Source organism: Protomyctophum bolini, assembly GCF_963924005.1.
Source record: "Protomyctophum bolini genome assembly, chromosome: 1".
Lineage (NCBI taxonomy): Eukaryota > Metazoa > Chordata > Actinopteri > Myctophiformes > Myctophidae > Protomyctophum > Protomyctophum bolini.
In genome coordinates, this window is record NC_137862.1 from 6,284,680 (window position 1) to 6,309,026 (window position 24,347).

The window sequence follows — 24,347 nt, forward strand, 5'->3', positions numbered from 1 at the left end:
GACTGATCTACTGTATGTTGTCTACAGTAGCATGACCATCCCATTAACCTCATATTATTACAGTAGAGACTGATCTACTGTATGTTCTCTACAGTAACATGACCATCCCATTAACCTCATATTATTACAGTAGAGACTGATCGCTGTATGTTATCTACAGTAACATGACCATCCCATTAACCTCATATTATTACAGTAGAGACTGATCTACTGTATGTTGTCTACAGTAACATGACCATCCCATTAACCTCATATCATTACAGGAGACTGATCGCTGTAGTGTATGTTGTCTACAGTAGCATGACCATCCCATTAACCTCATATTATTACAGTAGAGACTGATCTACTGTATGTTCTCTACAGTAACATGACCATCCCATTAACCTCATATTATTACAGTAGAGACTGATCTACTGTATGTTGTCTACAGTAACATGACCATCCCATTAACCTCATATTATTACAGTAGAGACTGATCGCTGTATGTTATCTACAGTAGCATGACCATCCCATTAACCTCATATTATTACAGTAGAGACTGATCTACTGTATGTTGTCTACAGTAACATGACCATCCCATTAACCTCATATTATTACAGTAGAGACTGATCGCTGTATGTTCTCTACAGTAACATGACCATCCCATTAACCTCATATTATTACAGTAGAGACTGATCTACTGTATGTTCTCTACAGTAACATGACCATCCCATTAACCTCATATTATTACAGTAGAGACTGATCTACTGTATGTTGTCTACAGTAGCATGACCATCCCATTAACCTCATATTATTACAGTAGAGACTGATCGCTGTATCTTGTCTACAGTAACATGACCATCCCATTAACCTCATATTATTACAGTAGAGACTGATCTACTGTATGTTATCTACAGTAGCATGACCATCCCATTAACCTCATATTATTACAGTAGAGACTGATCGCTGTATCTTGTCTACAGTAACATGACCATCCCATTAACCTCATATTATTACAGTAGAGACTGATCTACTGTATGTTATCTACAGTAGCATGACCATCCCATTAACCTCATATTATTACAGTAGACTGATCTACTGTATGTTATCTACAGTAACATGACCATCCCATTAACCTCATATTATTACAGTAGAGACTGATCGCTGTATGTTGTCTACAGTAGCATGACCATCCCATTAACCTCATATTATTACAGTAGAGACTGATCTACTGTATGTTGTCTACAGTAACATGACCATCCCATTAACCTCATATTATTACAGTAGAGACTGATCGCTGTATGTTCTCTACAGTAGCATGACCATCCCATTAACCTCATATTATTACAGTAGAGACTGATCTACTGTATGTTCTCTACAGTAACATGACCATCCCATTAACCTCATATTATTACAGTAGAGACTGATCGCTGTATGTTCTCTACAGTAGCATGACCATCCCATTAACCTCATATTATTACAGTAGAGACTGATCGCTGTATGTTCTCTACAGTAACATGACCATCCCATTAACCTCATATTATTACAGTAGAGACTGATCGCTGTATGTTGTCTACAGTAACATGACCATCCCATTAACCTCATATTATTACAGTAGAGACTGATCGCTGTATGTTCTCTACAGTAGCATGACCATCCCATTAACCTCATATTATTACAGTAGAGACTGATCTACTGTATGTTGTCTACAGTAACATGACCATCCCATTAACCTCATATTATTACAGTAGAGACTGATCTACTGTATGTTCTCTACAGTAACATGACCATCCCATTAACCTCATATTATTACAGTAGAGACTGATCTACTGTATGTTGTCTACAGTAACATGACCATCCCATTAACCTCATATTATTACAGTAGAGACTGATCGCTGTATGTTCTCTACAGTAGCATGACCATCCCATTAACCTCATATTATTACAGTAGAGACTGATCTACTGTATGTTGTCTACAGTAACATGACCATCCCATTAACCTCATATTATTACAGTAGAGACTGATCTACTGTATGTTCTCTACAGTAGCATGACCATCCCATTAACCTCATATTATTACAGTAGAGACTGATCTACTGTATGTTATCTACAGTAACATGACCATCCCATTAACCTCATATTATTACAGTAGAGACTGATCTACTGTATGTTCTCTACAGTAGCATGACCATCCCATTAACCTCATATTATTACAGTAGAGACTGATCGCTGTATGTTATCTACAGTAGCATGACCATCCCATTAACCTCATATCATTACAGTAGAGACTGATCTACTGTATGTTGTCTACAGTAACATGACCATCCCATTAACCTCATATTATTACAGTAGAGACTGATCTACTGTATGTTGTCTACAGTAGCATGACCATCCCATTAACCTCATATTATTACAGTAGAGACTGATCGCTGTATGTTATCTACAGTAGCATGACCATCCCATTAACCTCATATTATTACAGTAGAGACTGATCTACTGTATGTTGTCTACAGTAGCATGACCATCCCATTAACCTCATATTATTACAGTAGAGACTGATCGCTGTATGTTCTCTACAGTAGCATGACCATCCCATTAACCTCATATTATTACAGTAGAGACTGATCTACTGTATGTTGTCTACAGTAGCATGACCATCCCATTAACCTCATATTATTACAGTAGAGACTGATCGCTGTATGTTCTCTACAGTAACATGACCATCCCATTAACCTCATATTATTACAGTAGAGACTGATCGCTGTAGTGTATGTTCTCTACAGTAGCATGACCAGTAGTATAAAGGGCACCCTGAGGCACCATTGTTATTGTAATTGTTGCTATTGATTTTGAGGGCATATGGGGGGCGTGGCGTGTCCGCCATTTTTTTTTTTTTTTTCCAGATGGTTTTGGGTTGGGTTGATCATTATGGTACCCCTGTGGTGTGGGAACCGGAAGCGGGTGCCCTCTCTGTAATAGTTTCTCTCTCCCACTGAGGGAATAGCGAGAAAGATTAGGTATTATTTTCTAAAAATTAGCATGTACTGTTTGACTTTTCAACCATGTAATTTGTATTCATCTTAAGATAATGGTCAGTTAAATTTTCATGACTGAGTGGGGCCTACATGTCATCAGGTTGGGGGTGTGTGTGTGTGTGTGTGTGTGTGTGTGTGTGTGTGTGTGTGTGTGTGTGTGTGTGTGTTTACACTCACGGTTGCGAATGAGTTAGGGATGTCAGGGGTTAACCGACTAACCGGTTAGCCGACCGTTAAGAAACATCCGGATATTATTATCAGCTTTAACGGTTAATTTGCATAATAATAAATGCGTGTTCTGATCTTATTTTAGAGCGTTTTTTTTTTTTTTTGTAATAGTACAACATAAACATTACAGAGACTGTAGTTGTCACTGTACAATACTTTAAAGCAGTTGTCATGTTGCACACATGCCTAAAATTGCTCTTATATGCGCCGCCCGGCTTGTCACACTCCAGGCTGCATGAACAGCGCTCTGGCTCTGTTTTCTGCCCCCTCAATGTCCCCGTTCTCTGGTGTATTTCAATGGCTAGTTGGCGACAAGCCTACAACGGTAGCGATGTGGTAGTCAAAATGTAAGCGAGTGACAGGATGACAGCGAGACGAGATTAACACATGTCGACCGTATCAATGCAGAGACCTACATTATTAAATCCATTATTGGCCATTTGGCCTGGAGGGAGAACGTTTACAGCCGCTGTCGCTTCCTCCTTAACCACCTCCTCCTATCCGTATCCTTGAGTCCCCACACTGGCACGGCTTAGTTACGGCTATCAAGTTAGCCATGTGCTAACGATGTTACTAGACCGTGGTTCCAACCCAACCCATGTCCATCACGGTTTAAGATTATTATACATTATAGTGGGGGGTAAAACATGATACCGGTGTAATATGATGACAGTTATAATTAGTTCTATACTTTTTTATCAACGTGAACAAATATGTGAATATACTGTAGTCTGTAAATTAATTGTATCTAAATTAGGTTCAGGGGAGTAACTATTGCATGCTGGTTAAAATCTGTTAGCCAATCTGATCACATCAGGTCAGTATACAAACAAAAATTCTAAAAGCTGTTATATGTCTATGTGTACAGATGGGCCTGACAGGGTTTTCTTGAAAATCCTATACTGCAGCGGGGTGTTTGTGTATGTGTGTGTGTGTGTGTGTGTGTGTGTGTGTGTGTGTGTTTGTGTGTGTGTTTGTGTATGTGTATGTGTATGTGTATGTGTATGTGTGTGTGTGTGTGTGTGTGTGTGTGTGTGTGTGTGTGTGTGTGTGTCTACTTTGAGTTAATATAACTAAATTAGGTTTGTCAGACTTGTTGAATTAACCATCTATTTATTAATTGGTCTGAACAAAACTATTGTGATTCCTATACAGAATTCACTTGGGCCTGACAGGGTTTTATGTGTGTGTGTGTGTGTGTGTGTGTGTGTGTGTGTGTGTGTGTGTGTGTGTGTGTGTGTGTGTGTGTGTGCGTGGGTGTGTGTATGTGTGTGTGTGTGTGTGTGTGTGTGTGTGTGTGTGTGTGTGTGTGTGTGTGTGTGTGTGTGTGTGTGCGCGGGAGATCACATGAATACCTGATTACACTAATACACTATACATGACAATAGTGCGTTTTAGCCATCCCACCCCTAAACTGATCTCCCTGCAACTAGCCAGTTGCAAGGAGAGCCAGTTGTTACTTAAGGCGGCGACAACACAGCGACGTAAGCCATCATTACCGTCCTAAAATACCTTTTTCATCCTATTTTTGTACATGGATATCCAATTTGCCTTAGCTGTTTCAGTTAGAGGCCGGATGGCTACGGAGTCAATGGAGCGCGATGCATTTTTCCATGATTCCGCGCCGGAAAATGATCCTGACGAGGAGGTAACTGAGACGGGTATTGTCAGTGAACACACTTACGAAGACAATTCCATCATCAGTGATTCAGAATATTTTGGCTATATATATTGTCTATATAATATATATAGCCAAAATGAAAATGTTCACGACGAACCGGAACCCGAATTTATAGAGCGTCCTGGTACGATTGACGATTCAGAATATGTGGATCGGTTTTATGAATACTTAGCCCGAAATCCACCGGACGGCTGGGATGACGACTTCTCTGAGGAACATTATGAATGCTGGTTGATTGATTATTGGGACAGAATCTGTGCCAATGACGATGAAGGTAATGAATAACAATATTTCATACGTCATTGCTCCTGGTTTTGATGACTATATATCGGCTGACATTAATATAACGAAAACATTACCATTGCTATTCCCTAATTTTATATATGTGGTTGTAAATATTGTGTCCGACTCCGTTCTATTATCATCATTACAGACGCTGAGGCATATACGGCATGGGTCTCTCCACCAAAGTTCGACGTGACGAGACTGAATGAGGATATCGCTGTGCTTCGTTTTGCCCTGGCGAATAAACGTCAGGAGGTCAGGGACATAACATTTGCCCTCGCTGAAAAATTGGACGACCATGAATTTATCGTACAGTTTGATCACAGTGATAATATTCTGCTGTAAATATTTTGATCTTCTATATTAAGCAGTATATGTTATTGAGTATACATACATCTATGTCTATAGACACTCCGGGTATGAATGTTGTAGGCCTATGATTCAATCATGTATTTCTTTTTCTTTCCAGCGTTGGTGACATTGTACAAAAACAAAAATGTTTTTATGTGTTCATGTCTTTATTTCTTATTTTTAATGGTGTTAGCATAATGAGTTTTAAATGATTCACATTCATATTTCACAATTCAGCATAAACTGTTACTATAGAATAATACAATTTTACACATGTCTTTTCTGTTTTCACATTTCACCAAAATAATGTATAGAAAATACAAATATACTGTAGGTGTTCCAAAACAATGCTCGATTATGTGTGTGTTTTTACAGTCACGGAGTCTTCTGGGTAATTCTAGATGTTTTACTAGACCGTGGTTCTAACGTCAAATCTATAGTGTCTACATTTGAAACTAATCACCATTTGCACAAGTGCCTCCTATGCACAACCAATTGTTTTAATGCAAAGTGGTGTATATTCTGTGTAATGTTTATTGTCATCCGTGTATCACTATCTACCAGCTCCAACTTGTTGCAGCGCTGTGTGAGCTTGCAGATGATTTTTTCGGTGCGTGGCGTGCACCAGCGCAGGTCCTCACAAGTATAGTATTATAAAACCCAAGGTTGATATTTAAATCGTGCAATTCTCGGCCAATATTCAACCGATTGTTCTAATTCCAAATGGCCTATAATCCGTGAAGTGTAAATTTTCATTGGGTGTATAATTCATGTTTTTATATGTTTTTATTTACCGGTATTTAAATTATATGGAGTCAGACGCTATCGGCATATAGTTCACGTGCAGGCATGTTGCTCTGCTTGACATTACATTTTCTATCGCCTGTAACCTAACCTGTGGGGTTTAGCCACTTGACTACACACAGTACTACAGGCTATGTGTAGTGTAGGCCAATAAATGATGGTTTTATTCAATTGCAATCTACCGGTATGTAGGCCTATACAGTATATAATTAAATAATTTATATGTCCGCTGCTTAGTGGTTATACCTGTGTGTTGATACGCTCCCTCTTACAATTAAATCAAAATGCATTGCCTGCGATGTTTATTATTAATATTAATATATTAATATTAATTGTCGTCACTCTCTCTCTAAACGTCTCTGGTCTCCAGGCTGCGTCTCTGTGCAAGATGGCGGTGCCCGCCTGTGTTAATTCTATGACAAACTATAGTGGTTCTACAACGATTCCTACGTGGATTTTATTCTTTATAACGTAGGATGAGGTCGGGTGGGGCCATGAAAAATGATCGTGTCCGTGGATTATTGTTTTACCGCGATTTTCTTTCCTAGCGTGGATTCTTACTGTACATGCTGCTGCTGAAGTGAGTAATGCATCCCATGCAATGCAATCCTAACCTGACGCTGCCAATACCGCCCCCCATCTGGCAGTCAGGTTAATGCAACCCCCAAGCAACACAACATGATAAAATAACAGATGTAAAAAAAGTAACCAACACTATGTTGTTAGGTTGCTATTTATGAAATTATATTTATAAAAATATTTCACTGAATTTCATGATGGTAGGTGTAGGAACCCTGTACACTTGTACAGTATTATTATATGTTGTTTTGTACTTGTAAACACTTTACTGGGTGTACTGTAGCTTTGCTTTTTTATTATTAATACAGTAACATGTAGTGCTTCTCACTTTCCGCACTTACTTTTAATACTTTGAGTGTTTTTTATCTATTTCTTTCTTTATTTATTTTTCTTTTCCTATCCAGTAGCTACCCTTATGGTAAAATTTTACTCGCTACAAGCTTACAACATGCATGTGAGCAATACCAATACATTAGTTTTTCTGGGTGTTGTAACCCCCATATTCTAACCAGGGTACCATCACCTAATTAAATTGAGTAGGGCTAAAATATGCTGTACATGGACAATGTAGTTTTGTATACGCTAATCTAAACGCCTCCATCCATAATGATACCGACCAGCTGCCATTTTGTCCTGATGTACACTATTCAAGGGGGAGTTTCACTTTTGGACAGGGGGCAAGTGTCTGTCACATAAGTAGTGTCACCTTTTGGGACACAGTGTAACTATATTCTCCATTTCTTTTTCTTCCACACAATATTCTATATTCCATGTGGACACAATTTACAGGGAAGGCCAAAATCAGTCCCTGTATTTTCCACAGTGACCTACACTTCAAAGACAACACCACGACCCTGCCCACTTTTACTGACCCACAATATCACTTATTGAACAAACGACAGGCCTTCAGTCAAGGCCTCCCATCTTCTGCCTAAAAGTTCACTTTCTCACCACTGCCCAGACACAATACAATGATCATCTGTCTAGTCTATGACATGAGTACATTTAAACTATATAACATAACAACCCCAACAGTGCACAGTTAACCCTGTACACTTGTACAGTATTATTATATGTTGTTTTGTACTTGTAAACACTTTACTGGTTGTACTGTAGCTTTGCTTTTTTTATTATGAATACAGTAACATGCAGTGCTTCTCACTTTCCGCACTTACTTTTAATACTTTGAGTGTTTTTTATCTATTTCTTTATTTCTTTATTTTTCTTTTCCTATCCAGTAGCTACCCTTATGGTAAAATTTTACTCGCTACAAGCTTACAACATGCATGTGAGCAATACCAATACATTAGTTTTTCTGGGTGGTGTAACCCCCATATTCTAACCAGGGTACCATCACCTAATTAAATTGAGTAGGGCTAAAATATGCTGTACATGGACAATGCAGTTTTGTATACGCTAATCTAAGCGCCTCCATCCATAAACATTACTAACACATTTTTTTCTTCTAAATTATGATACCGACCAGCTGCCATTTTGTCCTGATGTACACTATTCAAGGGGGAGTTTCACTTTTGGACAGGGGGCAAGTGTCTGTCACATAAGTAGTGTCACCTTTTGGGACACAGTGTAACTATATTCTCCATTTCTTTTTCTTCCACACAATATTCTATATTCCATGTGGACACAATTTACAGGGAAGGCCAAAATCAGTCCCTGTATTTTCCACAGTGACCTACACTTCAAAGACAACACCACGACCCTGCCCACTTTTACTGACCCACAATATCACTTATTGAACAAACGACAGGCCTTCAGTCAAGGCCTCCCATCTTCTGCCTAAAAGTTCACTTTCTCACCACTGCCCAGACACAATACAATGATCATCTGTCTAGTCTATGACATGAGTACATTTAAACTATATAACATAACAACCCCAACAGTGCACAGTTAACAACTCTCACAAAACAACCAAACTATGACATGAGTCTCACTCAAACTCCTCCCATATCATGCTATTACATAATTTATACAGCCGAAAACTGTATATAAGAGGTCTAGACATATATGTGTTCAGACATCCCAGCTTTTCAACATGGAGCTATTCAGTGAAGACGAAGATGCATGTCAAGAAGATCCTAGAAGCGAGGGCTATGATGATTCTTTCAACCCGTTCAATATTTACGAATCTAACCCCAGTGATCCAGGACTCATGTTTTACCGGCGCCATGAGTACAATGGACCCCCGCCTCCTACGATGTTCAGTTCTGAAACGGTTGACGGCCTCATGCCTATTTACGAATCTAGCCCATCTCCTTTAAATAATCAAGCAGGACTGTGTAGTGACAACTTTCTGAAGACAGTAAAAAGTGGGATTGTCTCAATTCTACCTATAGCCCTGGATGAACAGATAAAGGAAACCTGTTATGGGTGCCAGACAGACCACCCTTCTCAGACACAGCATCCATGTCTATACCCTATTGAGAGTAGCTACTACAGAGAGCACTTCAGAGCATTGGTGACGAAGGTGTGGACTGAGCGTTTTATTCCTGGACTCGTTCGTCTTCTGCAAACTCGTGGTTTCTTTATGTCATCTACAGCCCGACTCCAAGGAGTCTGTGAAGCTATTCTTTATGAGCTGCATAATTCTTCTGATATTCAACGGAGCATCAATGAAACCCTGGCGGAGTTGGTTGGGGATGATCCATTAAAGAAAGCTGATATGGACAGCTTTGTTTCTTTCTGGATGTACAAGGCTGCTATGGAAGCTGTTGAAGAAGAAGCAGAAGGACAAGAAGAAGAGACGCTGCTCCTGCAGCCTAATAAGACTATGGGGGGTTGATTTTGAATAATATACTCAATATACTATGTTCATATATTATTGTTATTATTGTTATTTTTTAAACGTTGAAATAATATTCCATGTATTATGTGTAATGAAAAATAAAATAAAATAAATCACATGTTGTGTACAACGGAATAACTGTGTAGGCTGACATGTAGTCATGGCTTGAATCAGACTGCCTACAATCTCACAGTATTCTCTCTGGTTCACAAGCGTATTGTTGGTGGCTTAGTCAATTTTTCACGATACATAGGAACGTCTAAAACTCTAAACTATGTAGAATAATAAAATGTTTGAACGGATCAACTACTGGATAGTTAGAAGGGTCATGACATGCTAATGTATGTTTTTAATACAAATGCATTAACAAACACGTTAACATCAGCATGTCTGATGGTGCAGTGTAAATGTATCAAAGACCATTATAACAGGCTATGTACACTGTGTATACTAAAGTGTGTAATACTGATGTACCGATGTTTTTCCAAGAAATCAGAAACTATAGTTTAGAAACACGTGTAAGTATATACTATACGAACTCTTTAGATCCCTGTCAACATCAAATACCATATACCAAAAGCCTGTATCTTATGTTCAGTATGTTTTATTTCGACAAGAAAATAGGTAATTATACACATGATACAATACCATGTAGCAAATGTACAATCATGCAAAAAAGAAAGAAAAATGTCATGGCATTGTAGTATTACGAGTAGTATTACGAGCGACGCTATTGAAAACATCAGTCACTAATGACAAGGATTGTCCCATCACACAGCTTGGATTGTAAGTGGCAATGTAGATTTTTCAAAATAGTAAAATAAATAAATAAATAATGATGACGATGACGATGGCGAAATGACTCCCTATGCGCACATGGGAAAACGTTTTCCTGTTCTCATACTTTTCGTTTACATCGAAGTAGGGATGATCCAAGCATTCCTCCACTGTAGGCCTTTTCTTTGGGTATTCATCGATCATCCTCATGATGAGATCCTTGGCTAGCACATTCTGAACATGTTGCAGGTTGTAGATTCCATCCAGAATGTTGACTTCACACCGTGGGCCTGTACCAAATGGATGGTGTCCTCCAGACAGGATGTAATATAACAACATCCCAGCCACCTTTAGAATGAAAATGAAATGTAGTGACAGAATGTAGTGTTTTCTTTGATCAAATGGTTCTCTCTCATTCTGGAAAAAGTACAAACCTGGATGTCGGCACTTCTTGTATAGGTTACAGGCTCACTGCCATAGTCTTCATCAATGGTCTCCTTCGCCTTCCAGCATTTTCTTCTTGCACTGTTTGTGACATAGGTTGTTTGTCCTCTGCGCAGCTGTCTGCGTATTCCAAAATCTGACAATCTGAGCTTCTTTGTAACATCTACAGGGTAAATTGTATAAATAAATAACAAAATATATATTTTTAAATGACAATTTATATAAATATTTTTTTCATCTATAGCTTACCAAACATCACATTCTGGGGTTTGATATTGCAGTGGAGAATTGGAGGAATGTGTTGATGGAGTGTCTTTAAGCTAATGAGAAATTGTTTTGCGATCAGCATTTCACAAAGACGGCCTCCAGGAAACTCGTCTCTTAACTTGACGTATTCTTCCAATGAGTATTCACATAATTCAAGAACAAGGTATGCAAAGTTTTCATCCTCTATAAAGTTCACATATTGTACAATTGAAGGATGGTCAATCTCTGGAAGACACAAGTTTTTCTCATTCTTCATCATTCTTTTTACTGCGACTTCAGTGCCATCCTCTCTTAACCCCAAGTAGACTTGAATTCCATCACTTCCCTTTCCTATGGTGAATTCACTACCTATCCCAATGATAAAATTACCACACTTGACAGCGTCATCAACCTCGTGAATGTTTGCAAGTTTCTCTAGCTGTTGGCTCCATCTTTGACTGATTCTGTGCCATTCTCGTGGTTGTTTTGGTTCTGTGCTGGTCACTTCACTTTCCGAGGTTGGTTTGCTGAGATGTGTGCGTAGTGGTTCAGGCCTGTCCACCTCAACTTCAATGCTCCTCATTTTGTGCATATGCGACAGTATTCAGTATTACTGAAAATTAGTAATACTGTATATGTTAGACTGTCTACTGAGTACTGAGTAGGCCAACTACAAATCCCCTCAAATTTCTTTTACCTAAGTCAAACAAAAGACCAAGGGGGTCTGCGTAAGTGTGTACGCCTACATCAGAGACATTCCCGTGAATAATCAATGAGAGGGCGGGGTGTATAGAAAAGGAGTAAACTATTTAAAAGGAAGGTCTCAGATCAACATGTATGTATAGAGCCAAGACAGCTAGACTTATTCACGCCAGAGGATAAGGCTAGGAGATATTTTCTCAAGAAACAACCTTTTTCGTCAGCTATCTACTCGTCATGGAACCTATGGACAAACCACGTATCCCCAATATCCGTATTGAACCTGTGGAACAACAACCGTATAGACGATATATCAATCCTCTCATACTACAGGAATATAATTCAGCACAGGGTAAATTTGTCTATACCCCTGATTTCGAATTTTACGAAAGGAGAGCAGAGGACCAGATAATGGCCGCAGAGATGTTAAGCAGACATATGTCGAGAATTGCTGAGGAAGACTTGGAGTCAGATGGGTTAATAATCGATATGGATGAGGAATATTTTGATACTATTGAACCGCTGGACCTGACGAACAAGAAAACTCCTGGACTTTCTGAAAATGGACAATTTGGTCAACTCCCCAACACAACCCCATCCTCCCCAGCACCGAACTCTGAACCAGAGAACGGCAATCCACAGTCACCCCATACAGAATCTGATGATGAGGTTGGAAGACCCCCTCTAGATGCCCCCAAGGCATGTCGGCGATCTCAGCGTCTGTTTCACCTACAGTCAAAACTAGTTGGATGAAACCCAATTCTAAATGGTTGAAACCCCAGAACGACATGTGTGTAACATTGTGTGTAACGTACCTGTGTAAATACATATTATGTTTCTCTCTAAATAAAAAATATCAGACGTATTTTGTTTTTTTTATTTCATATTTATTTCAATTTCAATTCAATTTCTAGTTAGGTTCTTACGTGGGTAGTATACTAAACAATGCAGTATTGTAACTTGCTGTAACTTGCTGGGGTGTAATGTATCCAGTCCTGTATAAAAAACGGAAAAACAGTTTGACCTCAAAGGTCGACCCTGATTAGCATAGCAGTTATTCTTTAGGACTACATAGGCTCCACCTCTCTGGGGATGTCCTTAAATACGGAGAACAACCCCGCATAAGGGAGTAATTCTATAATAGACATACTATCTCCTGCGGAGAAAGAAAGAAAATATGTACTATACCTGTTATCAAGATGAGGCTAAGAAAGTATGGGACTTATCTGGTGGCCGGAGAATTCGGTTGTCTTTTTTCCCGTTCAAGAATCATCGATTTATTGAACTCTATACCCTGGAGTCAGGGGACAGTATTTTTGAAGACCGTTTGCCGTACCTACGTATCTATGCATCTGAATTTGAGAGATTGGTCGGTCCTATTCTAGAGTTCTGTAATTATTTGCAGTTGGATACAAAGATAAACCCTGGATATATCAAGCCATCTCGATTTGTACGTGTGAACAATGAAATACCCTCACGTAGTGACACTGAGGCCTTCATTGTTGACTGTTCTAGGTCAAATTTATGGTTGTTATTAAGATACAAATCTCAAGACACTATCCCGTTTGAATTACCTAAGAGTGTCAGGGAGAAAGAGAAATACTTTCCAATTCAACTATCCGTTGGTTTGGAAGATTTAGGGATACTAAAGCATGTGTTGTGTGAAACCTTAGATTTTTTCAAGACAACTATAGAGAGCCGACAGTTGGCAGTGTTGGAAGTCCGCCTTAGAGACGCCAAACGTGTAGATTCACGATCAATGGGCTACCCCTATACAAAGAAGTCGCGGTGTGTAGATTACCAGACATGCCCTTCAGCACATACTACAGGGTACTCGTTCGGGGGATATATACCAAAGAGTAGGTCTATCGATCTCGTAAAGCCATCTGGTGCTACACTATTCTCATTGGATAACTGTCCTGTAAATCATAATTCGTACAGCGACCTAGAAAATGATGGACCAACAATTACAGATACATCACCCCCTCCTACAGTATAGCACACTAGGATATTCATTCGCAATGGAGGATTCTATGTGTTCATTGGAAGAATCAAACTCAAGTGAAGGAGCCCGCTCTTGTTGGATGGACCCACAAAGGACTGTGTATGTGGCACCGTGGCGGAATAACACCAATAATGGGGATACGGACGACGATGAATATGACGATGACTGGACATTTCGGAGCTATGATATGGGGGACACTGAATATTTTGAGAGGGCCTTTTGGAGCTATGATATGGGGGACACTGAACATTTTGAGTGGGTAGACCTATCATCCGCAAATTCATCCACACCAACCTCCGGCTCACCATTGCTTTCGAGGCCATACCCACTGACTATGGATGAGACTGATGGGGCGAACCCCACAAAACTTATAGATATTATGAAAATACACGTTACTCAACTACTCGAAAAGGCTATAACCGAGCAAATGAAAGATGATTGTAACGGCTGTCAAATAGACCATTCTAGTCAGACCGAGCACACATGTTTGGATAATACACCCAGATATTACTTCTACAATCATTTTAAAGATTTAATGAACAAACTGTGGACTACTGATTTTATACCGGGGGTTATAATGGTATTGAAAACTAGCGGTATTGAAGTATCACTATCAGTATCAAGAATTCATAGTCTGTGTACATCTTTTCTGTATGATCTGAAGGATGTACCCTGATATAACACAAAAATAATAATCAAAGACATAGCCTCAATGAATGACTTGTGGGCCTATAGTTGTATATATTAGAATTAGTTGATGATCGAGTATATCTGAGGTCCTGATGAATTCAATGTACGGATTGTATGGATTATCCGCATGTATTTTTCTTTCTTTTTTGCATGATTGTACATTTGCTACATGGTATTGTATCATGTGTATAATTACCTATTTTCTTGTCGAAATAAAACATACTGAACATAAGATACCGGCTTTTGGTATATGGTATTTGATGCTGACCGGGATCTAAAGAGTTCGTATAGTATATACTTACACGTGTTTCTAAACTATAGTTTCTGATTTCTTGGAAAAACATCGGTACATCAGTATTACACACTTTAGTATACACAGTGTACATAGCCTGTTATAATGGTCTTTGTTACATTTACACTGCACCATCAGACATGCTGACGTTAATGTGTTTGTTAATGCATTTGTATTAAAAAACATACATTAGCATGTCATGACCCTTCTAACTATCCAGTAGTTGATCCGTTCAAACATTTTATTATTCTACATAGTTTAGAGTTTTAGACGTTCCTATGTATCGTGAAAAAATAGATAATTTAACTAGTATGAATAATATTTACTACCATGCTGGTTGTTATTGTCAATAGTTATTGTCAGCACAAAACATTGTGTTTTGTGTACAGGCCCAATCTACAGTTTTGGGTTGAAATCCTTGGAAATCCATGGATGCCTATAGCAGCATAGCTTATACCATATAGTAGTCTAGACTATAGTCTAGCTAACTTTCAAATGTCTATAATATCTAATAGTAACTATTGTAAATTGCAATCAATCTACCCTAATTATCGTTAACTATAATTGTAGGTGAACACCATAATGTGTTTCGTTTCAAATGAGTTTTGTATGCATGAGAAATCATATACGTTTACAATGCCAAGACACAGTATTAATTTACATACCTGTTAGTAAGCGGCTGTTGAACATTGAACATCATCTACACATCATAATGATGTGTAGATGTACAGCTGGTATTGAATGGTGTTGTACAGTACATGTTGTACATAATATGTCAAATACATACGAAATTTGTCATCAAGAATCCTACACTATCAAATAACCTAACATCAATCCATGACAATGTATAGTCACATTATTGACATAGGTAGTAATACGATATCAGAATGTATAGGCAGTAATACATCGTAGTTTAAGATCAGATCATAGACAATATTGTAGAATAAGATGTATACATACACAGTATCAGAGGTATAAAAATAAATAAAACAAAACATAATTCTTCTGGTGAATATTGTCTAGAACTTGATGCCTTGTCATGGAACATAATGTGGACTTATTTTAAAATATCAGGGTCGTTATTTTAACCTTTTCTACAGGAGCCATAACTAATTGCCTTAGAAAAACACTAAACATCACTTTTACTGAAGAATGAACTGTATTACAGTATCAGGGGTGAGTAATCATAGGTACTATAATCATAACGCTGGTACTACTCACCGTCCAACGAACTCATGAAACACTAAAACCATATGTTTGCTAACCCTCCGTACCCAACTCATTTGTAAAGTATAAATGTTTGGAAACAATCAGCATTCAATCGCCTTTTAATGATTTAGTCCTCTGCTTTACAGAACTCGTACGATCACAGAAGTTACAGGGCTGACGAAAAAAAAAAAAAAAAAGGAAACCAGTGAAGCCAGACAGAGAAGTTTGTAATTGTTAAAGAAACCGGTGCTATAGTTCACTTACGACACACACACACACACACACACACACACACACACACACACACACACACACACACACACACACACACACACACACACACACACATACAAACACACACCCACACCACACACACACACACACACACACACACACACATACACATACACATATACATATACATATACATACACAAACACAAACACACACACACACACACACACACACACACACACACACACACACATACAAACACACACACATACAAACACACACCCACACCACACACACACACACACACACACACACACACACACACACACACACACACACACACACACACACACACATACACATACACATACACAAACACACACACAAACACACACACACACACACACACACACACACACACACACACACATACACAAACACCCCGCTGCAGTATAGGATTTTCAAGAAAACCCTGTCAGGCCCATCTGTACACATAGACATATAACAGCTTTTAGAATTTTTGTTTGTATACTGACCTGATGTGATCAGATTGGCTAACAGATTTTAACCAGCATGCAATAGTTACTCCCCTGAACCTAATTTAGATACAATTAATTTACAGACTACAGTATATTCACATATTTGTTCACGTTGATAAAAAAAGTATAGAACTAATTATAACTGTCATCATATTACACCGGTATCATGTTTTACCCCCCACTATAATGTATAATAATCTTAAACCATGATGGACAAGGGTTGGGTTGGAACCACGGTATAGTAAAACATCTAGAATTACCCAGAATGCAAAGGGGTAATCTTAAACCATGATGGACAAGGGTTGGGTTGGAACCACGGTATAGTAAAACATCTAGAATTACCCAGAATGCAAAGGGGTAATCTTAAACCATGATGGACGAGGGTTGGGTTGGAACCACAGTATAGTAAAACATCTAGAATTACCCAGAATGCAAAGGGGTAATCTTAAACCATGATGGACAAGGGTTGGGTTGGAACCACGGTATAGTAAAACATCTAGAATTACCCAGAATGCAAAGGGGTAATCTTAAACCATGATGGACAAGGGTTGGGTTGGAACCACGGTATAGTAAAACATCTAGAATTACCCAGAATGCAAAGGGGGCTGCTTTAAACTCATTCGCAACCGTGAGTGTAAACACACACACACACACACACACACACACACACACACACACACACACACACCCCAACCTGATGACATGTAGGCCCCACTCAGTCATGAAAATTTAACTGACCATTATCTTAAGATGAATACAAATTACATGGTTGAAAAGTCAAACAGTACATGCTAATTTTTAGAAAATAATACCTAATCTTTCTCGCTATTCCCTCAGTGGGAGAGAGAAACTATTACAGAGAGGGCACCCGCTTCCGGTTCCCACACCACAGGGGTACCATAATGATCAACCCAACCCAAAACCATCTGGAAAAAAAACAAAAATGGCGGACACGCCACGCCCCCCATATGCCCTCAAAATCAATAGCAACAATTACAATAACAATGGTGCCTCAGGGTGCCCTTTATACTACTATGACCATCCCATTAACCTCATATCATTGGAGGGCTGCCTGTCTAAGTACGGAGTATGGACAACGCCGTTGTGTCCTTCAGCGTCAACCCGACCGAAGCTAAAGAATGCAAATTTAATGTGACGAAAGCCTGACTCATTCATCAGCCTGACGGGTGCACCTGTGAGAACGCAGCAGTAGGGAGGCAGACACATACGCACGCACGCGTACACACATACCGTACACACACACACACACACACACACACACACACACACACACCGTACACACACACACACACACACACACACACACACACACCCCGTACACACTCTCGGTACATAGATTCAGTGTGACATCTCATCCTGACTGCCGGTGAGCCAGCGATTCGACCACGACATCACACAAGAAACTGTCCTGATATCATCGGCCATGGCGTTGCAAACTTGCGACATTACCTGAACCAATCCAATTAACCCATTCTGACCTGAGATCAGATTCATACGAGGTTTCCACTGCACACACACTGGTCTGATGAACCCATTCTGACCTGAGATCAGATTCTAAAAATTGTCAGTCGTTCTTCGATTTTTCAAAAATAGCAGATCTACAAGCTCATAGCGCGCCACTCGGTGGCGCGCTATGAGCTTGTAGATCTGCTGTTTTTCAATAGCTAAAGCATAACATGATGCCAACACCAAAATGGGTGCCCGGTTAGAATGGGTTAACTAATGGATAACTAATGTTCCCACACACACACACACACACACACACACACACACACACACACACACACACACACACACACACACACCACACACCACACACACACACACACACACACGCACCACATAACTAGTCCCTTCCTTCAATAACAACCAATGTTTTTACTGTTTGAACCATCCTGCAATCTAGGTCTGGCTCTTGAGCTTTTATGTGTTTTCATCATTCATGTACAAATTATGTTCATGTGTATACTGTATGTATTTATATCAATCAATCAGTGTAGAGAAATCAAACCAAAGGTTTATGAGGCAGCAGGTCTTATACAATAGCATTATATTATTGTAGTTTTGCATTTTTGGTTTATATTTCAGTTCAGTTTTCATTACTTTACTAAGCAGCCTTTTCTAATTTTACAATTTTCACATTGTGAAACGGGGCTTAAAAGGTAGGAGCGTGGCTAAGAATTTTGGAAGATAAGATTTCATATCCACCCAAAGTATTAGTCTTAACGTATGAAACATGGACAAATGATAAAACTAACAACATTTCCGCTATGATTTTAGTTTGCAAACACAACACAGACTTAAAAAAAAAACTATTTTTTTATTTAATTTTTTTCAATTGTAGTTATTTTGTTTATTTGATAGTTCTAGTTAACCATAATAACCCGGCTGGTCCAGTTCAGAGTGACCGTATAGGGACGTTTCTAGGAAACGGTGTTCGAATCTAATAACTGACATAACAACAAACGCATGACATCATGCTGACATAGTAGTGTCATGTAATGTGGCTGCTTCTCAACGGTGGATCCGGAGACAACCAGGGGTCCAAATGGACCTCTCTGGGTCTGGAACTCTGAGAGTATAATACAAACTAAACCATAATATAAGGTTCCATAATAAGCCATGAGGATTTTACATTGATACTGTAGATAGGTTTCCCAGTGTACGTTTAGTTTTTATTTACTAGTATTGCTGACATTTTTTATCTAGATATGTTTAGTTTAAATTTGAGAGTGTGCAAATGGAACCATTACAGGTGCCTTTGGTTCCATTTGAACACGTTGATTTACAGAGCTGTCTGTACGGGTCTGTTTGACCTCCGGCTCTGTAAACCTCCCCTGCTCCGCTCGGAAATGACTCATGTCATGAGCATATGCTATTAATTAGTTGAGTGGGGGTGGGGGTGGGTTTGTGTGTGTGTGTGTGTGTGTGTGTGTGTGTGTGTGTGTGTGTGTGTGTGTGTGTGTGTGTGTGCGTGTGTGTGTGCGTGTGTGTGTGTGTGTGTGTGTGTGTGTGTGTGTGTGTGTGTGTGTGTCCTCCTCACCAGTGGTGGACACGCATGCTAAAACATAGAAATTAGTAGAAAACTAAAATTCAAATATGTACAGTAAACAGCTAAGGGGGTAAGGAGGGGGGTCAGTCTCCAATTACAGCCACCTGTAAATGCTCTCTTAAGGGCAACACTCACAGGTTGCAAATGGCGCGGGCCGCCTCCATTATGTTCAGTGGACCGGCTATATCCCACACCGGCGGCATCAGGCGCGTCTTCACGCCTCGCCCATGCACTCCGATGCGCCGCTGTTCCATTTCCAGCTGGGTTTTTTTTTTTACTACAAACAGTACAAAGTTGGCATCGGCGCGGCAGCACGCGTTGATACTGTGCTGCTACTACGCTGCGCAGCTTGTGTGTACGTTATCCTTTGGAGCGGTTTTGAAAGAGAATAAAGATTTGTGGCAGAATTATTTTAACATAGAAAAAGAGAAGGGAACCCGCCCACTCATATGCTCCAAAAGATACATTTATTGACGACGTTTCGAGGCAAGGCTCTTCTCAAACTCCGGAGTTTGAACAGATGAAGAGCCTTGGCTCGAAACGTCGTCAATAAATTGACGGCGCGGGCCGCCTCCATTATGTTCAGTGGACCTATATCCCACACCGGCGGCATCAGGCGCGTGTTCACGCCTCGCCCATGCACTCCGATGCGCCGCTGTTCCATTTCCAGCTGTTTGTTTTTTTTACTACAAACAGCACAAAGTTGGCATCGGCGCGGCAGCACGCGTTGATACTGTGCTGCTACTACGCTGCGCAGCTTGTGTGTACGTTATCCTTTGGAGCGGTTTTGAAAGAGAATAAAGATTTGTGGCAGAATTATTTTAACATAGAAAAAGAGAAGGGAACCCGCCCACTCATATGCTTCAAAAGATACATTTATTGACGACGTTTCGAGGCAAGGCTCTTCTCAAACTCCGGAGTTTGACCAGATGAAGAGCCTTAATTGGCTCGAAACGTCGTCAATACATTGACATTGGATGAGTATAGCTCCTGCCAGAGTCTTCAATGTATTCTCATTTTCTTACTGACCAGTGAAGAAATCTTGTTCTTTGGTTTGACTTTTTGGATAAGTTGCTTTATGTTGTCACTGGACAGATTTGCCTCTAAAATGCAACCCATGTAGGTAAAATGGTCATTTCCGCTTGTCTTGTGACGACATTGTCACCCACTTTCACTGAGAAGCTGTCGGCCTTGGAGAGGTGGACCCAAAGGGAACTGATAGTTTGTTTTCATCGAGCCAGGTGCAGATTCTGCTGAGTGCAGAGATGGGCCTTTTTTCAACCTGCAATTTGTCCTCCTCTGCAAAAAGTATTAGTCAAAAGTACATGCATTTAGCCCATTCTGACCTGAGATCAGATTCATACGAGGTTTCCACTGGACACACACTGGTCTGATGAACCCATTCTGACCTGAGATCAGATTCTAAAAATGTCAGTCGCTCTTCGAATTTTCAAAAAATAGCAGACCTACAAGCTCGTAGCGCGCCACTCGGTGGCGCGCTATGAGCTTGTAGATCTGCTATTTTTCAATAGCTAAAGCATAACATGATGCTAACACCAAAACGGGTTCCCGGTCAGAATGGGTTAAGTCTTCCAAAGTAATTAGCTTTTTAACATCAAAGCATTGCTGTATTAATTTACATTCAGGAAGTTTCCACTTTGTTTTTCCAGGAATGAGTATAGTTAGTTACTGTACATTCCTGCAACTATACTCATTCCTGGAAAAAAAGAAAGTACTGTACTCGACTAAACTCAAGTGAATTAACTTAGTTACTGTGGACCAATGGTCGGTAGTTTTTGATACTGTTCATTTAATTTATTTTAACTTAATTTACTTTTTATGCTGTACTGTTTGCTTTTGTGGACTCTGGACTGTGGCATACAGTATGTTGTTGTTTGTCTTTCTCGATTGAAAAGCACTTTGGGTCAACGTCTGTTGTTTTTCAATCTGCTACATGAACAAAGATGACTTGCCTTGACTAAATCTTTGACCTGTGTGTGTGTGTGTGTGCGTGTGTGCGTGTGCGCGTGTGTGTGTGTGTGCGCGTGTGTGTGTGTGTGTGTGTGCATCGGTGTGGACGGGCCCTTCTTCCCAGAGCGTCCGGTGAACGCGGACCAGCAGGAGCGGACGTTGCTGGTCGGCGTGTTCAACGCCAGGAAGGGCAAGACGCAGCTGCACAAGTGGGCCGAGCGGCAGGTCATCCTCTGTGGGACGTGTCTCATCGTGGCCTCCGTCAAGGACAGCCTGACGGGGAAGATGCACATCCTGCCTCTGGTGGGGGGGAAGGTGAGAGAGGCGGTGGGTGGAAGAAGTGGTCAGACGTTTGTCAAGTCGAAAGGGCCTTTCTGTGTGGAGTTTGCATGTTCTCCCCGTGTCCCCTAGGCCTAGGGTAGGTACCCTCACAAAAAAACATGCAGTAATCCTGGTCTCTAAACTGCCTCCCCCTGGCCAGCCGGGGCGCCTGATGGAGGGGAAAGGAACTGGTTGGAATAACGTGTTCCTTCCACGCGCTACGTCCAACCAGGGACACTCCCCCCTGTCAGGTGAAAAGGAGCAACTTGGACACTCAGGCATGAAGGAAGCATGAGTTCAAGTCCATTGCTCTCCCCTTGTCCCCCATATATGGGGACTAGGTTGGTGGAGGGTGTGTAGAGCCCAGGATCACATTAGATAATTGACACAGGGGTGAAAAATGGGTTACAAAATCGTGGGATAAAAATGATAGAAAAAGGTTTTTCAAGTCAAAGGTGCTACATTATAAAAACTATAATCAAAATATAAAATGTACTTGCGGTATTAATAATAAATAATAATAATAATTATTATTAATTATTATTATTATTAATTGCGGTATTCATTTTGTCAAACCTTTTCTATAATAACAGATTTACAACCTACACAACCTACGCATCGCAATGTGTTGTGAAGCTTTTAGATCTGCTATTTCTGAACGACAAATAATGGCCAGCATATCGGCCAGACCGATACATATGGGTCTGGTCGACTCGACGTGGCCGTGCTCTTGAGGGGGACGATGTCTTTACAGACAGCCCTGCATGGTGCCTTAGGGGGACGATGTCTTTACAGACAGCCCTGCATGGTGCCTTAGGGGGACGATGTCTTTACAGACAGCCCTGCATGGTGCCTTAGGGGGACGATGTCTTTACAGACAGCCCTGCATGGTGCCTTAGGGGGACGATGTCTTTACAGACAGCCCTGCATGGTGCCTTAGGGGGACGATGTCTTTACAGACAGCCCTGCATGGTGCCTTAGGGGGACGATGTCTTTACAGACAGCCCTGCATGGTGCCTTAGGGGGACGATGTCTTTACAGACAGCCCTGCATGGTGCCTTAGGGGGACGATGTCTTTACAGACAGCCCTGCATGGTGCCTTAGGGGGACGATGTCTTTACAGACAGCCCTGCATGGTGCCTTAGGGGGACGATGTCTTTACAGACAGCCCTGCATGGTGCCTTAGGGGGACGATGTCTTTACAGACAGCCCTGCATGGTGCCTTAGGGGGACGATGTCTTTACAGACAGCCCTGCATGGTGCCTTAGGGGGACGATGTCTTTACAGACAGCCCTGCATGGTGCCTTAGGGGGACGATGTCTTTACAGACAGCCCTGCATGGTGCTTCCCTCTTAGGAGGGGTGCGGATACGACAACACAGCTGGGACGGACCGCTGTGTACAATATTCACCGTCGGCTGCAGAGACAGCCCCAGAACATGCATACTGCACACACTGAGGCCCCTTTTCCACCGGTTCAGTTCTTTTTGGTTTTTAGTCCATGAGCCAGGGCTCCAAAATTGGAACGTTATTTATGAATTGAGTGGGAAAAACCATACCTATACATATATTAGATTGTTATCACCATGACACTTCCCCAATTGAGTACTTGCAGTGTAAGTACTCAATTGGGGAAGTGTCAAACGTAAAATTTGTAATACAATAAATCATTGTCTTCAGACAATGATTTATTGTATTACAAATTTTACGTTTTTAAATATGTAAAATAATCGAAAATATGAAAAAGCTACTACTGTGGGAGGGTTATCATGTATTAATTTACTTGTATTGATCCTACAGTATAAACAATGTAATATTGGTCTAATTTTTCCCACCAATTTCAGAGTTCTGGCTCATGGACTAAGAACCAAAAATAACTGCACCACTGAAAAATGTGCTGTGTGTGCAAGGACCTTTACTGTAGATTGTTATGGGGAAAAATACGTTATGCCCAGTAACTATACTGCACCTGAGATGTTCCTTTTTTGCTGAGGCCAAGTTTAGAATAAGAATTAAATACATTAAATATAACTGAGGTACCGTAATTGAAAAACTAGTTTTTGGGGGCGTGAAAAGAGGCGGGACCACAGGCAGGACTTGACA

General features: G+C 40.4%; 1 protein-coding gene across 1 annotated transcript in view; it reads left to right on the top strand.

Moving 5' to 3' along the window:
* The window catches only part of phlpp2 (PH domain and leucine rich repeat protein phosphatase 2), a 79,624-nt gene that overhangs the window by 23,139 nt on the left and 32,138 nt on the right, over nucleotides 1-24,347 (top strand). Inside the window, exon 4 of the mRNA XM_080769357.1 lies at nucleotides 22,049-22,239. Within this exon, the coding sequence (XP_080625483.1) occupies nucleotides 22,049-22,239 (191 nt within the window). The remainder of the gene's footprint in view (nucleotides 1-22,048; nucleotides 22,240-24,347) is intronic.